The following is a 20,775-nucleotide window of genomic DNA, read 5'->3' as shown; positions in this document are numbered from 1 at the left end:
TAAATAAATAAATAAAATAGAATAATAAAAATAAATTCTTCATGTTAAAATTCCTCCATGTAGCTCGAATTTCTAATTTTCGCATATTCTTGACAGTTATAAGTTCTAATTTCAAACATGTCGTTCTCTCTTGTTTGGATGAATTACTGGACCTATGATATATGATTGGAAAGCTTGAGATGTCTAGTTTCTAACTCAACTTTAATCGTATCACAATTCCACCGGTAGCTCCAGATATGTCCAAAACAGTACACGAAGGTCTAGTTTGATAGATTTGACAAGATTCATCTACTAACTTTGACCCTCTAAAATATTATGTTCCTGAAATCCATTTGACCTAAAATTTACCACAATATATTTTTATATGTCTACTATTTTCCTGTAAAATTTCAACTCTATCCAATATACAGTTTGAAAGATATGTTCAATCTTACAAAATTGGTCACCAGACATTTTAACGCTAAATTTGGATTTGACTTGGTTCATATCACAAATTTAGTAAACTCGTAAAATCAGACCGATTTTGCACGAGTTAAGTTCAATTTTATTTGTATTCAAGTTTTTAGTTTGATTTTGCAATTTAGATACATGTTGACTAGTAAAATAGTACGATTTTACGAATTAACTCGTGATTTTAACAATAATAGCTCAGAGAACAAAGGACAAGGGTGGCTATGAGGTGATTTTAGGCAATATATGACAGTTAGGCTTTTCTGTACAAAGAACAGACAAGGGAGGATTTTGTTGTGATGTGAGAGAGGCTTTGAAGCTAAGAAAAAGAAAAGGGCACAAAACCGTAGGATTTAGGAGAGGAGAAACTAGGTCATCAATTTTAGAAAGTTGGTATGATTTGGGCTCAAGAATAAAGAAGAGTATGAATATGAGAGGATAAGGATGGACTAGATGTTTGGAGATTGGGATTTTTGTTGTTGCTCTATAGCTGAATAGGTGGAGGTGGACGACAACCCACAATGCAATTGAAAACAACGTCATTTCTGATTTCACTTCTTCTTCTTCTTTTTATCAATTTCCAACAAAACTACATCGTGTCATTTCATTTAAATCAAAATGTCATTGTTTGGCTATCCCAAATCTAATTAGGGTTTAAATATTTTTATTTCCATTCTAGATCCTAATCATTTAAAACCTTGTGATTAACCCTCTTAATTAAACATAATTCTCGAGAATCTTCTCAATTTCACTCCTAATTATCTCCAATTAAAACCTCAACTTCCAGTGCCTACTACAATATGGTTTTTGGTTTTGACACTCTTCAATTTCATCCTCAATTGGCATTTTAAACTTCTAGTTCCTTTAATTAAACCCTTGATTACATTAATTAGGTCGATCTCAAGTTTAATTAAGCTCTTGAACTTATAATTCTTCCTATATGGCTAAATTGACTTTCAAGCTTGATTTTTCTTTCAATGAAGCCCATGATCAAGCTAATTAAGCACTTTCAAAGTTCAATTAGATCCTTGATCTTCTAATTATTGCAAATTGACCTGAATTAGGTTTCCAAACTTAATTTTCACTCAATTAAGTTCTTAATTAAGTCAATTAAACACTAAAAATGTTCAATTAAATCCTTGAACTTAATTTGATTCTTTCAATTTTAGCCAAATTGACTTTCAAACTTCATTTTTATTCCAATGAAATCTTTAATTAAGTCAATTAAACTCAATAAAATTTTAATTAAGTCCTTTAACTTAATTAATTCTTTTAATTTTAGTCAAATCAACCCAAGCTTATTTTTGCCTTCATTAATGCTATCAAGAGGAAATGATATTTCAACCCCTCAATTAAAATAACATGACAAAGTTCAAATGTTATATATACCCTCTGAATCACTCATGTAAAATGTTCATATTTTCCCTACTCTTTAAGTATTCATATTGTTATTTTCAAAACATTTATCATACACGACTAAAAATAAACACTCTTATTCTTGAAATTTAAAGCTCATTCTTTTATTTATTGCAATCTCTTGTTAAAAATAATTGATTTTATCATTATAGGGTCCCTAAATCCCGCCAAAAGAAACTGTATTGCAGGTGTTATGTCTTCTATCACCAATAATCAACTTCTTAAACTCTAGATAAAGGAATATTGACATGAATGTGTAATCACTCTCCATGTAAACACTAAAAATCATTCTTGAGCATATTAGATTTTGAAACAACATCAATTAGTTTTTTAATTTTGCAAAAAAATTTGTAGCATCATGGTTGAGAATTATAAACAAGATAATCAATTTTACCATAAAAAAGATGGTCGATATAAAATTTGCAGAAAAAAATCTTATTTTATTGATTTTTAATTTATAATGAATATGCAAATTGATATTTATATCATGTTATGCAATCAATTTACAAAGTTACATTTTGCTTGGGGCTCACAATTTTCTACTTGTTTCATTTTCATTGGCATGTGTTATGGTTGAAGATGGGAAGAAGGCAACTTAATCTATTAGTCACTTGTTTTATCCTTGACTCAAAAACTTGTTATTAATATTGTATCAGCTCAGCCCAAATGAGGTAATAATTATCCTTTTCTTGATACAAAATGTAATTTTTAATAGTTCCTCCACTCGTGCTTCACCGCAAGTTGTAGATATTTTTTTTAAAAAAAATACCGGGTATGCAAGCTATCCCGATGTGTTTTTTTACATAAAAAATTAAAGTGTAAATCGAAAAGCCTATGCAAGTATCTAATTAAATAAATTGATAATCATCTATGTAAATAAATAAAAAAAAGTCATAAACGATAGCCAAAAGAGAAATTAGAAAAATTAAGAGATAAATGTAGATAAATATATTTAATCACACAAAATGAGACTATACTCGATTATGTTTATTGAACTTATTTATTTAAATTGATAAAAGATAATAAAAATAAATACACAAATGAAACTGATTGAATAAACCTATACTGTAAAAAAAATTATACAAGGCCGAACATATAAGAGATATTATTTAAAAATAAATATATTGTTTTGAAAAACAAAGTTAATTTGTATAAAAAAAATTATAGATGAATCAGAATAATATCTTTAAAAATAAAATATAAACAAAAATGTTTTTTTAAAAAACTTATATAAAAAAAAGCATGGAAAACCCGTGACCTAAGTCATGAGATTAGGATAAATTCATGGAAAAGAAACCAAAGATAATTACAAAACCAATAATAAAAAAAATAATGCATAACAATAAGATCATGAAAGAAAATGAGCAAAAAAAAAAGAAGATGTCAAACGACTTTAACTTTTCAAACTTGTGACCCATGTCATGAGATCATAAGCGTTGCAAATGGAAAAATGTGAAGCTAATGGAAAAATGTGAAGCTAAATCCCTATCAAATCAAGTGTCAAAAGATAAAATAAAAAAAAATCAATTATACAAAAGGATCTAAGAAAACTATTTAATTAAAATAATGAGGGTGAATATATATATATATATATATATATATTAGAGGGCAAAATTTTCAATTACAGGGTTAAAATGAATTGAAAAATAACTTTAAAAAAGGAAAAACAAATCAAGAGAATAAACTTTGATTGAATGATGAAATTGAAAGCCAATAAAACTTTAACAAAAAAGCCAAAGTAATAAATTAATAATCATAAGAATAAGAACCAAAATGAAACATATGAGAAATTATAATTGAAAGACTAAATTGAAAACAAACAATTTTTTTATAAAATTAATAAGAACAAAATAAGAAATCAAAAGAATGAGGATTGAAATTGAAAAACAAAAAACTTTGATTAAAGGATAAATTTGAAAGCCAATAAAACTTTAACAAAAGAGTCATGAAAAAAAAGGATCGAAATGAAAAGAAAAACATATGAGAAATTTTAATTGAAGGACTAAATCGAAAACAAACAAAACTTTTATAAAAGGAATAAGTATGAAATAAGAAACCAAAAGAATGAGAACTAAAATTGAAAAAGCAAAAACAAAGAGGACAATCGTGCACTTTATCTGGCAAGAGAGAGAAAAGAAGAAAATAAAAAAGAAACAACCACTAACGATAATCCGACCACCATACGCTGTTTTGTGCCACATCATGAGGAAGAGAACATGATGACACTTCCAAAGACATGATGAAATGTCATGTTTGGGCATCAGGTGGCCTGGTATCAGGTATGTGTTGTTCTAATAGCGTGAACGTCAATCTCTCACTGGTGTGTAATGAGCATGAACATCAACTTTCTTGAATAAAAAATAAAAAGTCAACATGAAAACATGAAAACGCCCCTCTTGACTCTAGTAATTACGAAAAAAATAATCATGTGAAAGTACAAAAGTACCCTCGAATGCAAACTTATTTTTTGACTTTTTAATGGTTAATAACATATTTTAACTGTATATGAAGAAGGGAAAAACCAAAAAATCCCTTGGCCAACAACCCGATATTTTTTCAATCTTGAGTTAAATAAGTATTTTTACTGTTTAAAAACTTATGAAAAGTTAAAAAAAATCCTTGGTTAGCAACTCTAGATTTTTTTTTTACTTTGAGGGTAAAAGTGTATTTTTCACTCTACAAAAAAATTAAAAAAGACTAATATACCCCAAACAATCTTTTAATGGCCAACGTGCCGGTGTAAAAGACTAAAGCACCCCCACTCTTAAGGTTTCTTGTTTTTTTTTTCTCATCCAAAAGCAAAAAAATAATCTCACCGTTGCAATCCGTTTTAAACTATGTTTAGCGCTACAATAAATATCCCACGCCTTATATATTTTTGGTAAATTTTAGAGTCAAAGGTTCTGGGTAATGGGTGTTCTTAAAACACTCAAGTCTATTTGTTTTTGCATTTCAAAAGTGTTTTTGAAAAAAATACTTTTTTTTATTTTCTTCTTTGCTTCAAATTCATATTTTTTTTGGTGTTTTCATATCGTTTTGATGTGCTGATGTCAAAAATAAATTTTAAAAAATAAAAAAAATATTATTTTAATTTATTTCTATGTAAAAGATACTTTAAAAAGTAATTATTATCACAATACCAAATAAGTATCGAACTTTTATCAAGTTTTTGATGACAAAATGGCTCTAGGACTGGACATTGGCCATGATAAGAGAAACACATCAATTTATCCTTTAGGTATTGTGGTTGGGGCTGCGTTTTGTCCCAACCACAATTTATAGCTGTTTGGTTAAAAATTTGATCTGTGATTTAGAGGTGGGTGCCACTAAAAAATGAGTTCTTGCCACAAGTTTTGTCAAAGCTAAAAATTACTGCTTTTTATTATTTTACCCAGCGTTCTACAAGACAAACCCGCTTAACCTGTTTTTGAAATAATATCATGACTTTATTAACCTTTTATTCTTGTTTCTGTGTTTTAACTCTTTTATACCTCCATGTTGCCTCCTTTTTATGCTGCAACCAGTTTTGCCTCCTCTTCTCAAGCTCTTTGCAATACTGAACCAAAGTAGCTATTTGCTGACCCGGTATGATCCGGGTCAAGTTCGGGTCAAATCCCAGTATTAGTTTTTTTATATATAAATATAAATATAAATATATTTTTATTCTTACTGTGTATTTATTCGTGTTTTTAGATTACTATAAAAAATTAGTTCATGGTCCACAAGGATCTTGATATTATTTTGCTATATTTTTTATGTATTAATAATTATATACTTATGTAATTTAACATTATAAAATAAATGTTTTTTTTAATTATTTAATTATAAACAACATTTTCAATAACAAATTTAATCACACATCTTGTAATTTTAACTAAACACAAATTTTAATTCAATTAACAACAATTAAAAATATTTTTTTAAACCGTAACCGTAAAACTACTGTAATGACAAACATACTGAAGGGAGCTGGTACTAAGGAGGAAGAATTATGGCTCAGTCAAGAGTTTTTATCATTGAAGGATTTTCAACAATGGATGATCCAAAAAAATCCACCCAGTGAAGAGAAAGAGATACTGGGATCCGATCACATGGCCATGATCTCTAAACCAAAGAAGCAACCTCCGAGCAGCCCGCCTCCTATGAAACAGCTCCCTAGATAGCCGTTGAAATTTGAAACACAGACACAATAATTGTAATGCCCTTCAACGATTCCCTTTGACCAAAACGCCCCTCCCATTTCAAATCCCAAAACCGCGATAACCCTCAATTTTCAAATCTCCATTCAATCTCCACCGTCCATCAACTTACCCCCCACCACTGACAAAACCCCAGTTTAAACTCCACTTAAAAATAGAATTCAATTCACTTCCAATTCAAATCCGAAAAAAGTAGAGAGAGAGAGAGAGAGAGAGAGAGAGAGAGAGAGAGATGTTTGCTTGAGAATCAAAGAATTCCAGTTTTGTTTATAATTTTAAGCTGAGTCGAAATCTACAGATTCTGTTTTTCAGGTAATTCAACTCAATTACAACTAATACTGAGCTTTCATGTTCTTTATAAATCTCTCCTAATCACTAACGATCTCTGAATTTCTCGATTTTGGTCATAGGATGTTGAGAGATTTCAAGTTTCTTCGACGCAATGCGAAGAACAATGAAGAAATTGAGAATGTACCTGTTAACCCTAGGGATTCGTTAGCGAGTCAATCAAGTACTGACTCAACTAGGCCACCGTTGAATACAATTCAGGACCCAGCTCCCAACCCTAACCCTAGACATGATAAAACTCCAAACAAGCCCAAAGTTAGAAACTTTGAGCCTCTCCGTACACCAGATAAGGTGTCCAAGTATCGATTCGGGTGGGCTCAGAGAAATGAGTCCGGTGGCAGTAGTGTGATAAGTAATGAGTCGAGGGACGAGGTGAGGACTGATTTTAGGGATTTGAGCAAGGGAGGTGGTGGATTTGGGGCTGTAGGGCCTAATGTGACCCCAAGGGGGAATAAGAGGGCCAATTCAGAGAGTAATTCGACGCAAAGTACGCCCTCCAAGAGTGTTGTTTCAAAGCCGCCTGTGAATTCGGGGTTTAGGGGGAAAGGAGGGAGTTTTTCTGCATTGTATAGAGGTCTTCCGGTTTCGGCTGGTTTGGGGGGGACCACGGTTGTTAATAGTGTTGAAGTGCCTCATTTTGATCTTAAGGAGGATCCATCATTCTGGATGGAGCATAATGTACAGGTAGTTTGTGGGGTTCTTTTTTCAGGTTTAATTTTGAATAGTATTTAATTCGTCTTGGTGTGGTTTAATAGATAATTTTGTAAAAGAGTAATGAGATGATTCTTTTTTTTTTTTTGTGAACAATGAGAAACATTTCAAAATGGGTGTCAATCTGTAGAAAGGTTTGAATTTTGGCGTGTTTTAGCATTTGAAGAAGTTTAATATTGAACAATGTTTCAAACGAATGAGTGCTTCTCTAGTAATGTTGATCCTAACGTTCTTTCTTGTTTGTTTTGCGGATGAGTGCTTTTCTGGTTGTGTTGATGCTTGATGAAATTATGTAGGTCCTTATACGTGTACGTCCTCTTAATAGCATGGAGAGGAGTATGCATGGTTACAACAGGTGCTTGAAGCAAGAAGGTGCTCAGAGCATCACTTGGATTGGTCAACCAGAAACTCGATTCACATTTGACCATGTAGCATGTGAAACAGTTGACCAGGTCTGGTTACATGGAAGAAAATAATTACTTTTACAATAAGCCATGCCTTTTATTTTGCAAGTAAGCAATGTTTTAAACTTAAATTTGCAGGAAATGCTTTTCAGAATGGCTGGTCTTCCTATGGTAGAGAATTGCTTGTCTGGTTACAATAGCTGTATGTTTGCCTATGGCCAGGTAATTTTGGGAGTATATATTGCTTTTACAGATGGTTCTGCTTTGTGAAGTAGCTTCTACTAAGTTAAGCGTTCATGGTTTCATATAGGCATGGTATCATGGATAATAAAGCTTGAATGCTATCCTGTTTTCTGCTTCATTTGACTTATTGTCATCTTAGTGTAACTCATATAACCGGTACTGTTTTTTTGTTCTCATTGGTGTTTTATGTATACAAATGTCTTCATTATTTGATATCCTGTGTTGAGAACATGTACCTCACACACAGATACGTTTTCATGCAAGCTCATTGGCTGGGTAAGTATCAATATAATGGGATTCAGGGAGGTCTAAGATTTCTTACCCTTTGTGTCCCATGTTTTATATGGTATACATGGAGAGGGGATCATCACTTTGCTCTTTTCCTTAGAAGCAACTTAGAAACTATTACAAGGAACTTGCTTTTTTGAAATATTGATTGAAACATTCCTCACCAAGTGATGAGAGGATTGTGCTTCAGTAGGTGCTCTACCAAATACAAAACTCCAGACATAGAGCTGAATGTTCCAGTGTTCTTTGAAATATTGGGAATCAGAGAATTGTTTCCATGCAAGTAAAACAACCTGAAATCAATGATATACCTGACCTCCTGTCCTGCATAACTATAGTTTAAAATAATTTAATAACAGTGTGTTTGATAATGCAGACAGGAAGTGGGAAGACGTATACAATGCTTGGTGAAATTGATGGTCTAGAAGTGAAGCCTAGCCCGAATCGAGGAATGACACCGCGGATATTTGAATTCTTGTTTGCAAGGATACAAGCAGTAATTTCCATGCCCTACCATTTAGCTTTTCTTCTGTGCATATCATATAAATATATTTTAATACACGCTCCAATTACGAAACAACCAGTGCGATTTTTACAGCTTATCGCATTTTTGTTCTTCATCTTTATCTTTGCAGGAAGAGGAAAGTCGCAAGGATGAAAGGCTAAAATACAATTGCAAGTGCTCATTCTTAGAGATTTACAACGAACAAATTACAGACCTCCTTGATCCCTCATCTACCAATTTGCTTGTAAGTTTGGTTCCTTTTCCAGTGAATTTGCTTTGGATCATTTTGAGATTAATTTTAAGTATGTCATTTCTCTGCTTGTAGTTGCGAGAGGATGTCAAGAAGGGTGTCTATGTAGAAAATCTTTCAGAATTTGAGGTTCAAACTGTGAGCGATATTTTGAAGCTTTTGACTCAGGTTACAATCCTTGTTTGTTATTTGTTCAAACTCTCTACCCTTGTTCTGCACACATGTTTGCTTTAATGTGATAGCTTGTTCCCTGTAGGGTTCCTTGAATAGGAAAGTTGCAGCAACAAATATGAACCGAGAGAGCAGCCGCTCACATAGTGTATTTACTTGTGTAATTGAGAGCAGGTGGGAGAAGGATTCCACAACTAACCTAAGGTTTGCAAGACTAAACCTAGTTGATCTTGCTGGTTCAGAAAGGTGAGCACATTTCTTTCGAAGTTTGTTGAAAATATATACTCGCTGAACTTGCTTAGTGCTATTATGTAACATGATGTTATAACTATCAATTACAGGCAGAAGAGTTCAGGAGCTGAGGGCGAGCGTTTGAAGGAAGCTGCAAACATTAATAAATCATTGTCCACATTGGGGTAATACGAGCTTTACCAAATTTGACGAGCACCTAGCCATCATATTTTATTATTTTGATTGTTCTGCTTACTGCTTCTGTCAACATAATTGGTGCTTTCTGTACACTGGTATTTGCAGTCATGTAATTATGATTCTACTGGATGTGGTCCATGGGAGGGCAAGACATGTCCCTTATAGGGATTCGAGATTGACCTTCCTTCTTCAGGTCATTGCTGCCTCCATTTTCTGGTCTACACTGTTGTTTATGTCTTCTACCCATGATAACATGCTTGTTTCTATCGGCAATGCAGGACTCACTTGGAGGAAACTCAAAAACAATGATCATTGCTAATGTTAGCCCTTCTATCTGGTTAGTTCATGCATATGTTACTGCTTGCTAGTATTTGATGCATTGGGCACCAACAGATCTTATCATTTATCCATCTCTTACAGTCTTGCCTTATACAGCTGTGCAGCTGAAACGCTTAATACCCTGAAATTTGCTCAGCGAGCAAAACTTATTCAAAACAATGTAAGTAAGCTTGTTTCATGACAAACTTCTGTTTCTACGAGGAATCAACCAGTTTGAAAAATTTATGGCTTTTTTCACGGTGTAGGCTGTGGTTAATGAAGATTCCAGTGGAGATGTCATTGCACTTCAGCATCAGATACGGCTTCTAAAGGTGTGATTCTGAATTTTACAATATTTCTTTATTAAGAAAGTTACCATCCACAATTTTTGTAACTGAAGACCCTGGATCATTTTTGTGATAGGAGGAGCTCTCTTTCCTAAAACGTCAGAATGTCTCCAGGTCATTGTCATTTGGTTCAACTGGAAAAGTTACAATGCAAGAGCAAGATACAGCTTCCACGGAAATCATGCATGACATGGATCAACAGCATGCTGATGATTTGCGTGGAGTTGGAGGCAAAGGCATTGTTAGAATGTCTACTAAGCAGGTAACTAGGTGACTTCTCATTATGGTAATTTAATAATAATAATACTGTGTATCTGAATGGAATTGGGTTGCTTTATTTATGACACAGGATGAATATACATGTGAATGCTTTATGTTCCATTTGTTGTTTAATTAATTAACTATATCACCAGGCATCATTATGCCTGCTCTTTGATTATTGTTAACAGTTTTCCATTGCATCCATGCTAGGTTATTTTTAAATGCAGTAACTGAGATGCTATTCCTGAATTTCCTCTACATTAATAGTAAGATTCAGTGAAAATTTATTGTATTGAAAATGGTGCTGAAACAGTTGAAGTCGTTGGAGACAACTCTTGCTGGCGCTTTGAGAAGAGAGCAGATGGAAGAGACTTCCATCAAGAAACTTGAAGCTGAGATTGAGCAACTGAATCGTTTGGTAGTTCTTTACAAATGAGGTGTTTCTTTGTCTTCTTAAAAAATGCAGCTCAATTATCTAATGCTAACTGCATCTCAGGTTCGTCAAAGAGAAGAAGATACCAGGAGCACTAAAATGATGCTCAGATTTCGAGAAGACAAGATTCAGAGAATGGAGTCACTGGTTGGTGGCTTGTTACCTCCTGACACTTATTTGCTGGAAGAGAACCAAGCACTCTCTGAAGAGATTCAGTTGATTCAAGCTAAAGTAGACAAAAATCCTGAAGTGACTCGCTTCGCATTGGAGAACATAAGGCTGTTGGACCAACTCAGAAGGTAATTTTTGTTGTTTATCAGAACATACTCTTAAAAAGATGCACCGATTTTTACTATTTATTCACTTTGGTGTTTATAGATTTCAAGAATTCTATGAAGAAGGGGAGAGGGAGATCCTCCTGGAAGAAGTATCTAAACTGCGAGAACAGGTTTTCATGGAGTTAGAAAATTCAAGCAAAATACATTTTTATTTTTGTTTATTTGTTTGTAACCCGAGTGATTATTAAAAATCATATGTTGCAGCTTCTTCAATTTCTTGACGGGAAATTTATGATGCAAAATCTTCCAAATGCAAATAGCCAACCTCAGGTTTGCCTGATTCACTACATTCTTCAGTCTTCCTACCCTTTCCTTGTCTCTGTAGGGCAACACTTTGTCCATGTTAAGTTGTCTTAAGCTCTTTATTTTCACAACATGATGATGTAAACTATTTTCTTTATTTTTTCCTTATCAAAACAGCAAGCCATGCGCACCAACAAGGAAAATGATTCTCTGCATCTAGAGGTTGCTTTGCACTGTCTTGACATGAACTACACCTTTCTTCTTGAAATTCATCCATTTCTGTGACATTTACTTTTAATTGTTTCAGTTGAAGAACACCCTTAATGAATTAGACGAGTGCAGGCGTAATCTAAATTCTTGCTTAGAGGAAAACCAAAAATTAAGCAGGTCAGGAATTCTAACGCTGATTGTAGGTCTTCAAGAAGTCCTGTTTGAAATTCATTAAAATTTGTAATTGCACCCACCCAGAATCCATTAATTAATGCAGCCTATTTATCTCCATCTTTTGCAGGGAAATTAATGATTTACAGTATATGCTAGACAACCTCAAATCTGTAACCCATGACCGAGATGGTGACATTAAAACGTTAAAGGTACTTTGAGCCTTTAGAATTGCTACTCATCTTTCCACTTACCATGCATGCTGGGAAAGGCACAATGCCTATGGCCTTGCTGGATGGATCACCGTGTTTCACCAGCAATTTCCAGCAGATGCATGTTTGCATAACTCTTGTCCTTCATTCTCACTTATCCATCTTTATCATGTGGCATGCAATTCCATCAAGTGTAACGATGACTGATAATAAACCTGATTTTCAGAATTTCTCAGGAGCTCCAACTTCTGAAACTGTCATGCTTGATGGAGTTCAGTGTAAGTTGGAAAGCATGGAAGCTGCTCCAGAAATGATGAAACATGCAGAAGATGTCTTGGATTTGCAGCTCGAACTTGATATATTGAAGATTATTCTCAAAGAAGAGAGATCTTCTCATGAAGAAATAAAAGAAAGGTCAATGTGCTCAACCAGAGATCTTGAACTGGCAAAAGTACAACTTAACTTTGTAACCAAACAATTTGAAGATGCCACTTGTGAACTGAAGGAGGTGAAGTTAGTTGTTGAAGCTCTTGAGTCCCAGCAAATACTAGCAATCAATGAGATGGAAGACCTGAGGAAAAGTAAGATTCACTATGCAAAGCTTTTGGGTGAAAAGGAGCTTCAAATGATGGTTCTGAAGGAGCAAATTTCTGAAAAGGAGTTAAGAGATCTCCCTTCCAAGCATTCAGGGGGTGAGGACTCAATTTTACAGAAGAAATTGAAGAGGATGCAAGATTCTCTTGAGAAGGCCAAAAGATTGAATGTTTTATACCAAAATGATCATGCATTTCAGGCATCTAATGAAGAAGAAATGGACGAAGTTCGTCAGCAGGCTGAAGCTGAAACTGCTGAAGTTATTGTCTGCATGCAGGAAGAGCTTTCCATTCTTCAGAATCAGGTCCATGATTGCCACTTGAAAGAGATGGAGACTAAAAACATGGTGATGCTCTTGGAAACTGAATTGAAAGAGTTGCGGGAAAAGCTATATGTTTTAAATGAAGAAAACAGGGGGCTGAACGAAATGCTTGAGGGCAAAGATGGGGAACTGAAAAACTTATCTGAAGAATGGGAATTTCTAGCTTGTGAGGTTGAAGCAATTCTTGCTGATGGACAAGAGGCAATCATGGACGCCGCTGATCAGGTTGACCTTATTTCTAGTTCCTTCCCTGAGAAGAGGATCTGGATCTCTGAACAAGTTGGCAGGTTGATTAGAACCATCTCTGAGAAGGAATTACTGATTGAAGAACTTGGAAAATGTCTAGAGGATGCTAACGATAAACAAAATGATGTGGAATGCATGCTTAATTCTCTGAGAGGGGCAGCACTGGTAATGAACGAAGCAAACCAGCAGGAGTGCAATGAAAAGGAGGAAGAAATTCTCTTCTTGAATTCTCAGTTGGCAGCAAAAACATCTACCATTGCAGAGCTGGAGAATAAAGTGAAGGTAGCAGAACTTCATGCCAGAAAAGCATCAGATTGTGCAACGGTTGCTTTTGTAGTTGTGAATAGATTATCAGAAGTGAATCTCAACAATCTCCATGAATTAGCGTATAAGAACGTGCAACTTAGTGAATCAGCGGCAATTAGCCAAAGGAAGGAAGCTCTTCTGAATGACCAAGCAACTGCTATCAAAGAAGCAGAGGAACAGATTCAGTTTTTGAAAATGGAAGTAGCAGAGTTGAAGGAGACATGTGCTCAACTTCAACAGAGACTTTCTGAGGAGGAGAAACATGCACGTGCCATGGAAGAAAAGCTTGAAGAAATTGAAGAGAGCGACATTTTGAACACAAGGGAGAAATTGGTTGAGCTGAAAACTGGTGTGTCCTCCATCAGGTCATGCATGGCTACCCATGGAAAGTATGATCGGAGTCCTGAAATGAATGAAAGACAAAGAGATGGCACAATTAATAATGGTGGCAGTGGATGGGTAAGATAACTCCTGCTCTCTGGTTGACATATAACATTTTAATTTAATTTTATGTCATAGTAGCCTCTAATAGGTATTTGGTTTAGTAATTGCTATACCTCGATATTGTTGCAGACAGATGCTGGAGAGGGGTTGAGAATTGATGTCTCTGAGAGTTCTTCTACAATAGGAAAGAGATCATTGGGCACTTCATGTGGTAGGAAAGATGAGGGTCTCAGAACTCCCAAGGATGTCACCATTATTCTTCTCAAAGGGGAAATAGAGTTTGCTCTTGAAAGCTTGAAAGAGGTTAAAAGGGAGATGGCTAAATTACATGCCGAGAAAGAAGAAATCTGGATGTCTGAGAAACAGAGTCAGGAAAGCATGAAATGTTTCACAACTCAGATACTCGCGCTTCAAGAAGTTTTTAATAACTTTGAAACACAATTTGAAACGAAGATACAAACTGTTAATGATAAGCTACAAGCATTTGAACAAATCATCCAAGAAGCTGGGATTTGCTGGTGCCAAACCAAAGAGGTGACCTGCTAGATTTTCTACAGTATTCTCTCTGTTTTATTTTTCTGTAACTCATTACTGGCTTGGGATTCCTCAAGACAAGTATGTGGTATCTTTCTTAAAATTTGTATATTACGGACTCTCTCGTAAAATGAAAATCAAAATTGCCTGCAATGATAACCCAAACTAAATCATCCTGAGCAATTCATTTTTCATCCCATTGTCTTTATTTTGGTTTTCCCAGTTGTTTGCAGATAGATTATATTTACGGCATTTATTTATTTCACTCCCATATACTTAATCATTTTTTTCCAATAATTTTTTTATAGTTCCTTGAAATGGAGGTTGGTGATGCAAAGATAGTTGCAGTACAGAAAATGGCGGAGGCTTCTTGTATTTATGCCAAATTCGAAGAGGCCCAAGATACCATGAAAGAAGCTGATATAATGATCAATGAACTGATGATAGCTAATGAAGCAATGAAGCTTGATATGGAAAGGATGAAACAAATTGAAGTTAAATTAACCAGTGAAAGGGATATGCTTGATAATGAAGTTCAGAGCTTGCAATCCCTGAATGGACTCAAGGATCAACAATTTGAAGATCTTGAAATGCAGTTTGGCTCAGACTTAATGGAAACAAGGGATCTGGTTGTGCAGCTGGAGGGTGTCATTTCACAGGTCCAGATCTCTTTCGAAAATTTTTTGTCTATGTTGTGTGAGTTCCACAGCTTGAAGGCACTGGTTTTAGACTCTGGAAAATTGGTGCGGTCATGGCTTGAAGATGTCTGGTCTGAGATAATAGTAAAGGATTCTGCTGTCTCAGTACTACATCTCTGTCACATGGGCATTTTGTTAGAAACAGTAACAGGTCTGAATGCAGAAAATGGTTTGCTTCAACACGGTTTGTCTGAATCAGACTCGCTTATAACTGATCTCAGAGAGCGCAATTCCAAAACAAGTAGAGAGCTTCAAACATGCAGAACCCTGAAGGGGAAACTGCTGGTTGACATCAAGAACAGTTTTGTTCGGATCTTGAGGAAAGAAGAGGAAACAGAGAGGTTTGGGCTTAAGTTAACGTCTTTTGAGAAAAAGATCTCTGATATACAGCTTCAAGAGGAGTTGATGTTACAGAGGTCCAATTACATGGGTTCTCAGCTTGCTGTTCTAATGAAGGAGTTGGACTCAACTAACACAAATGCTGTAGAATCCCTTTTCAATCAAGAGAAAATGCTGGAAGATGAAAAGGAACTTCGGAATTCTCAAACTGAGCTTTTTATGATGGATTTGTGCTCAAAAGACATCGAGTCATTCATCTTAGCATCACAGCTTGAAGAGATGTGTCTCAGAGAAGTAGCAGCGGAGAGAGAGCACCTCAATTGTTGCTCTATCTTGGAGAATTTAAAGAATGAAGTAATTTTTTCCAAAATTGACACTGAGTTGAAGGAACATCTATTAGTGGCCAAGGAAGCAGATGTTGCTCTTCTGCAAAGAAAAGTTAAAGAGGCAAATAGGGAGGTGCAGGATCTATTATCAAGTCTGAAGGATGTTGCGTGTTCCAATGATAAGTTGAGAAGCGAACTTGGTGAAGTCATGACAACTAGGATGAGATTGTTAAGCCAGATTCAAGAACTTGAAGCCGAGTGTGATAAACTGCAAAAGAATTTGAAGAGTAAGGAATCAGATTTGGAAAAGTCTTCCAGTCACATTGATGTTATTAGCCAACAAAAGCAAGACTTGCAGAAGAGCATTTGCCAATTGGAAACAGCATCAAGCAAACTACAAACTGAGCTGGAATTGAAAGATTCAGAGCTCAGAAGATTGAATTGGTTGGAAGAGGAAAACAAGTCTCTAAAGGATGAGGTCTCAAATTTGAAGACTGAAAAGAGCTTGGTTCTACAAGACTTGGAGAAAAAGAAATATGAAGTTGAATCATCTCTAAGCCAGGTTGATATGGAGAATGATAGGCTGCAGGACAAAATTCTCTCTTTGGAGAGTGTCATTGCCAGTCTACAGACTGATCTGGAGATGCAAAGTGCCGAGGTAAGTGAACTCCAGAATTTTCAATCTGTTGCTAAAGCTGATATGTGCTTAAAAAACCAAGATTTGCAAACTTTTGTCTGCAAATTGAATGCATTGAAGGATGAGAACATTCTTTTGAGAAGTGAAATTAGGTCTCACAAGAAAGTTTTGCATGAAGTCCTCACCAAGTCAGCTTTGAACACAGCAAAGTATGTTGCATCAGTGGAAAGTGTACACTCAATCAGTCACAAGTTATTTAACGGAATGGAGAAAGAGTGTTATATGCTTGCAGAAAAAATGTTTCATGAGATTTGTGAAAATATAGAAGGGATGTCTGAATTCATGAAAGAGATTGAATGCTTGGAAAGTTGCACTGCAGATCTGGTCTCTGACAACATGAGCCTCCAGGCTGAGCTATTGAGGAAGGATGATATTCTAAAAGGACTGTCATTTGATATGAGCCTGTTGCAGGAGTCAGCATCTAATACTAAGGATCAAAAGGATAAGCTGAAGGAAGTGATGGCTTCTATGGAGGCTCTAGAAGATGAGCTGGTTGTCAAATCAAGTGAGCTTGAACAGACTGTTGCTCATAGTCAGTTGCTTGAAGCTCAGCTCATGGAGAAGATAGATGCAGTGTCTAATCTTGAGTCTGATATTGCTAAGGGACACTTGTCCCTAGAAAGTCTTTCTTGTGAAAATCTGGATCTGAGAGCCCAAATTCAAGAAGCCTTGGCTGCAAAATGTTCTCTTGAGGAGGAGTTAACTGAGAAAAGGAGTTTGACAGAGAGCTTAGAGACAGAACTCTCACAAATGGGTGATGCTCTTGGAGAAATGAGTGATACAATTGAATCTTTAAGGAGTCATCTGAGTGAACTTACTAGCGAGAGAGATCAGCTCCAACTGAAGATGCATAGTTTAGAAGATAAGCTACAAAGGACAGAGGCTTGGGCTGAAGAAATTGAAGCTATTGCAGAAGAGGCCCAACAGGTGCATTGAACTTTTATATATATGCTAAATAATAATTATTTACACCTATTTTATGTTTCCTGATCTTGTGCTGTTAACTTGTTGACAGACTGCTGAATCCAGAAAGATCAATGCTGAAGAAAAAGAAGCAGAGGTAAAGCTACTTGAGAGATCTGTTGAAGAGCTAGAGTGCACCATTAATGTTCTTGAAAACAAGGTTAGTTTTCTAATCTATTATTGAGTTAAAGGAGTTTAAAATTTCAAAATCAGCATCTTATTTACTGCTTGTCAGGTTGATATTCTTAAAGGAGAAGCAGAACGACAAAGATTGCAGAGAGAAGAACTTGAAGACGAGCTTCATTCTGTGAAATATCAGATGCAGAATGTTGAAAATGTTGACTCTGGCATTAAAAGGTTTTTTTTCTGTTATCAGATTCCTCTGTATGTTTGCTTTTTAGATACGACGATGTTTCAAATTGTCAAAACATGGTTGTCTTTCACCTGCAGGCATTTGGAAGAGAAGGAAAGAGGCCTAGAAGAAGCACTGAAGCATATACAGATCCTTGAAAGCAGTGTATCTGACAAGGATGCAGAGGTAAAGCGCTATTATGCATCATTTTGGTACATTCTTACAAGTGTTTTAACGTTGTTTGACCTGAGGTTTCAGCATTTGACATTCATTCTCTTACTGTTCAACAGATTTCACAGTTCAAGGCACATGTCACTGAGCTAAATTTGCATGCAGAAGCACAGGCTAGTGAGTATAAGCAGAAGGTAGGCCAGGGTTTGAAGTTTTTATATAGTTCTTTCTTCCTCTATTTCTTAAAGTTGTATTTTAAGAGATTCTGAAAACAGTTCAAGGCATTGGAAGCCATGGTTGAACAAGTAAAACCTGAGGGCCATATCTCCCATAGCATGAGCTCTTCATCAAACAAGTCAGAGAAAAATGCTGCTAAGTCCAGGGGTTCCAGTTCCCCTTTCAAATGCATTGGTCTGGGCTTGGCACAACAAATAAAATCTGAGAAGGATGAGGACCTTGCATCTGCAAGGCTAAGGATCGAAGAGCTGGAATCCTTAGCAGTTAATCGACAGAAAGAGGTAGCCTTTCCTTTCCAAATGTAAATCCAACTCTATATCCATGCCAGATAATGACTCATTTGACAAGCATGATCCTTTTGCAGATATTTGCCTTGAATGCCAGATTGGCTGCTGCTGAGAGCATGACCCATGATGTAATCCGAGATTTACTAGGAGTGAAACTGGATATGACAAATTATGTGGTAAATTTATGTGGTCCCACACTACTCTTTTGCTTAATCATGGTTGTTGGTAATTCGGACCTATAAAGAATTGAGACCATGCATCTCCTCTTTTTTTTGTCATGTACATGATAATTTCTGATAATGTGCACTGAATAAACATTGGAGGAAAATGAAGCAAAAAGTAAAGAGAAAGGAGTAGTTTCCATGAATGTGTTTGTTCATGTACCTTTGTGTTAATGGCAGTCACTATTGGATGATAAACAAGTGCAGAAGATTGCAGAAAAAGCTCAGCTTGGTACCTTTGAGCCTCATGTAAAGGTATTCTTTGCTTTGGTAATTTACCTTGGAAACCCACATGTTTTACCTTAATCATTTCCACTTTCCATACAGGATCAGGAAATTATCAAGCTTAAGCAGCAGCTCAATGGGTTTATTGAGGAGAGGCGAGGGTAGGCATCCTTTGCTTCAAAGCTCAAACCTGCCAATATTGGCTGGCACTCTGTACTTAAATCTTTAGCTATTTTATGTATTTTCTTTCACATTTTGTTTTCTAGTTGGCTAGAGGAAATTGATTGTAAACATGCTGAGCTGGTTGCTGCACAAGTAGCATTGGAAAAGCTTCATCAGCGGGATCAGTTACTCAAAACTGAGAATGAAATGTTGAAGGTAAAAACCCGAAGCCTGTGCCTTGCACTTTTCCTTTCCAGTGGATCAGTTGAGCTATTTCCCCCGCCCCCTCTATTTTTTGTCTCGTGTCTTGTATTTACTTCCTATACTCTGTTCAGATGGAGAACATAAATCATAAGAAGAAGGTGATGGAACTTGAGGGGGAGGTAAAGAAGCTGTCTGGCCAGCAAAATATCCAGCAGCGTATACATCATCACGCAAAAATCAAGGCAAGATATTTTCTATAATCTGTTCTGTTTACATGGAAAATATGCTGAATTTCAGAGAATTTGGACCTGTTAACTTGTGCAAACATTTTTTATTCATCCAAAGTGGATCCATGTTCTGGTGTAATAGGAAGAGAACAATTCGCTTAAAATTCACAATGAGGACCTGAGTGCTAAGCTGCGGCGAGCAGAGATCAACCTTTCACGTATCAAGGAAGAGCTTGCACATCATCGTGCTTCTGTTGGGAAAAGTCCATATATAGATTTTGAAGGGGAACAAAGGTTAATGAACAAACTTAAGGTTAGTGGAAGTAGAGAAACAAGTACTAATAATTTTTACATATCGTTAATATCGATGGCTTTTTCAACTGTTAATTGAATCCATACAGGAAACTGAGGATGACAAGGTGCAATTAGCACAAAAGTTATTGGGCTTGTGTACTAGCATTTTGAAGGTATGTGTGTATCCTTGATTAGCCACGTGGTTTTTATTTTCACTCAGAATCGAAGAGATAAATCTCTTTTGATGGAAAATTTCAGGCAGCTGGGATAACAAAACCTGTATCCAGTATAACCCCAACCATCGCTGAGGATGCTCTTGAGCAGCTGAAAAACAGAATCACTTCGCTGGAAAGAGAACTGCAAGATTTGACAGTCAAGGTAAGGAATAAAAAATCAAAATCCATAAATAACACTACTGTTTTTTCTCTCTTTCTACATTATGGATTTCTGCGTCTAAACAAGTTCTTAGCAGGGTCAACCAAACAACCCTAAAAGATGATCTCCCATAAACTAACATAGTTCCAAACTCTGCAGGCTAAGATTACCAATGAAAGGATACGATTGTCTGAGCTAAGGCCCCAAACTTCACCAATAAACTCAAGGACAGATGACAACCGTCAAACTCCAAGAAGGGGCCAAGTTCCATTTTTTTCTGCCTTGGACCGATAGCATTAAAGATTTTCGCTCATGACAGTTATACAGCACTACAAGCCAAGCTCATGCGTGTGTTTTTGCCTGTTATGTTGGTGCCTGTACATATCGATTTTTTTGTTAAGCCTGTATAATCTATTCTTTTGCTGTAAAATTTAAAATGCAGAGAAGGCAAGTTGACCAAAACACAACTCTGTCTCGAAAAATCTGCCTCGTCTTTCACTACTTGGCCCATCTTAATTTTATTTAGCGATCTTTATTCAATTAAACAACACATATGCATCCAATTTTATTTAATTTATTTTTTACTTTTTTTTACTATTATTAC

The 20,775-nt window shown here is 35.6% G+C and overlaps 1 protein-coding gene across 2 annotated transcripts; it reads left to right on the top strand.

Annotated features, from left to right (window-relative positions):
- Nucleotides 1-6,207: 6,207 nt before the first annotated feature.
- LOC18097837 (kinesin-like protein KIN-12D) lies at nucleotides 6,208-20,765 on the top strand. Of its 2 annotated transcripts, XM_024599783.2 has the most exons (38): nucleotides 6,208-6,377; nucleotides 6,476-7,097; nucleotides 7,421-7,576; nucleotides 7,667-7,750; nucleotides 8,436-8,555; nucleotides 8,695-8,808; nucleotides 8,890-8,982; nucleotides 9,071-9,231; nucleotides 9,327-9,401; nucleotides 9,520-9,607; nucleotides 9,693-9,751; nucleotides 9,850-9,913; nucleotides 9,999-10,064; nucleotides 10,156-10,341; nucleotides 10,654-10,758; nucleotides 10,837-11,072; nucleotides 11,152-11,221; nucleotides 11,316-11,381; nucleotides 11,532-11,576; nucleotides 11,662-11,741; nucleotides 11,866-11,947; nucleotides 12,174-13,874; nucleotides 13,989-14,393; nucleotides 14,702-17,380; nucleotides 17,469-17,576; nucleotides 17,652-17,773; nucleotides 17,867-17,954; nucleotides 18,059-18,133; nucleotides 18,215-18,457; nucleotides 18,541-18,639; nucleotides 18,865-18,939; nucleotides 19,012-19,070; nucleotides 19,176-19,287; nucleotides 19,407-19,517; nucleotides 19,645-19,815; nucleotides 19,904-19,969; nucleotides 20,055-20,174; nucleotides 20,331-20,765. In XM_024599783.2, exons 2-38 carry the CDS (start codon nucleotides 6,477-6,479, stop codon nucleotides 20,463-20,465), a joined length of 8,940 nt encoding a protein of 2,979 aa, XP_024455551.2. In that variant the 5' UTR covers nucleotides 6,208-6,377; nucleotide 6,476; the 3' UTR covers nucleotides 20,466-20,765. The 2 variants fall into 2 exon arrangements, 1 of the variants encoding a protein (XP_024455551.2); XR_008058979.1 differs by lacking the exons at nucleotides 18,215-18,457; nucleotides 18,541-18,639; nucleotides 18,865-18,939; ... (5 more) ...; nucleotides 20,055-20,174; nucleotides 20,331-20,765 and having other exon boundaries at nucleotides 17,668-17,773; nucleotides 18,059-18,119.
- The last annotated feature ends 10 nt before the right edge of the window (nucleotides 20,766-20,775 follow it).

This window comes from Populus trichocarpa, chromosome 4 (assembly GCF_000002775.5).
Source record: "Populus trichocarpa isolate Nisqually-1 chromosome 4, P.trichocarpa_v4.1, whole genome shotgun sequence".
Lineage (NCBI taxonomy): Eukaryota > Viridiplantae > Streptophyta > Magnoliopsida > Malpighiales > Salicaceae > Populus > Populus trichocarpa.
This window is presented reverse-complemented; position numbering and strand designations above follow the sequence as displayed.

Excerpts from the sequence above, each read along its gene's own strand:
- LOC18097837 (XM_024599783.2), top strand. The coding sequence starts at position 6,477 with ATGTTGAGAGATTTCAAGTTTCTTCGACGCAATGCGAAGAACAATGAA. Across the intron at positions 11,742-11,865 it reads GAAAACCAAAAATTAAGCAG|GGAAATTAATGATTTACAGT; the intron begins GTCAGGAATTCT and ends CATCTTTTGCAG. Across the intron at positions 18,640-18,864 it reads TGGATATGACAAATTATGTG|TCACTATTGGATGATAAACA; the intron begins GTAAATTTATGT and ends TGTTAATGGCAG.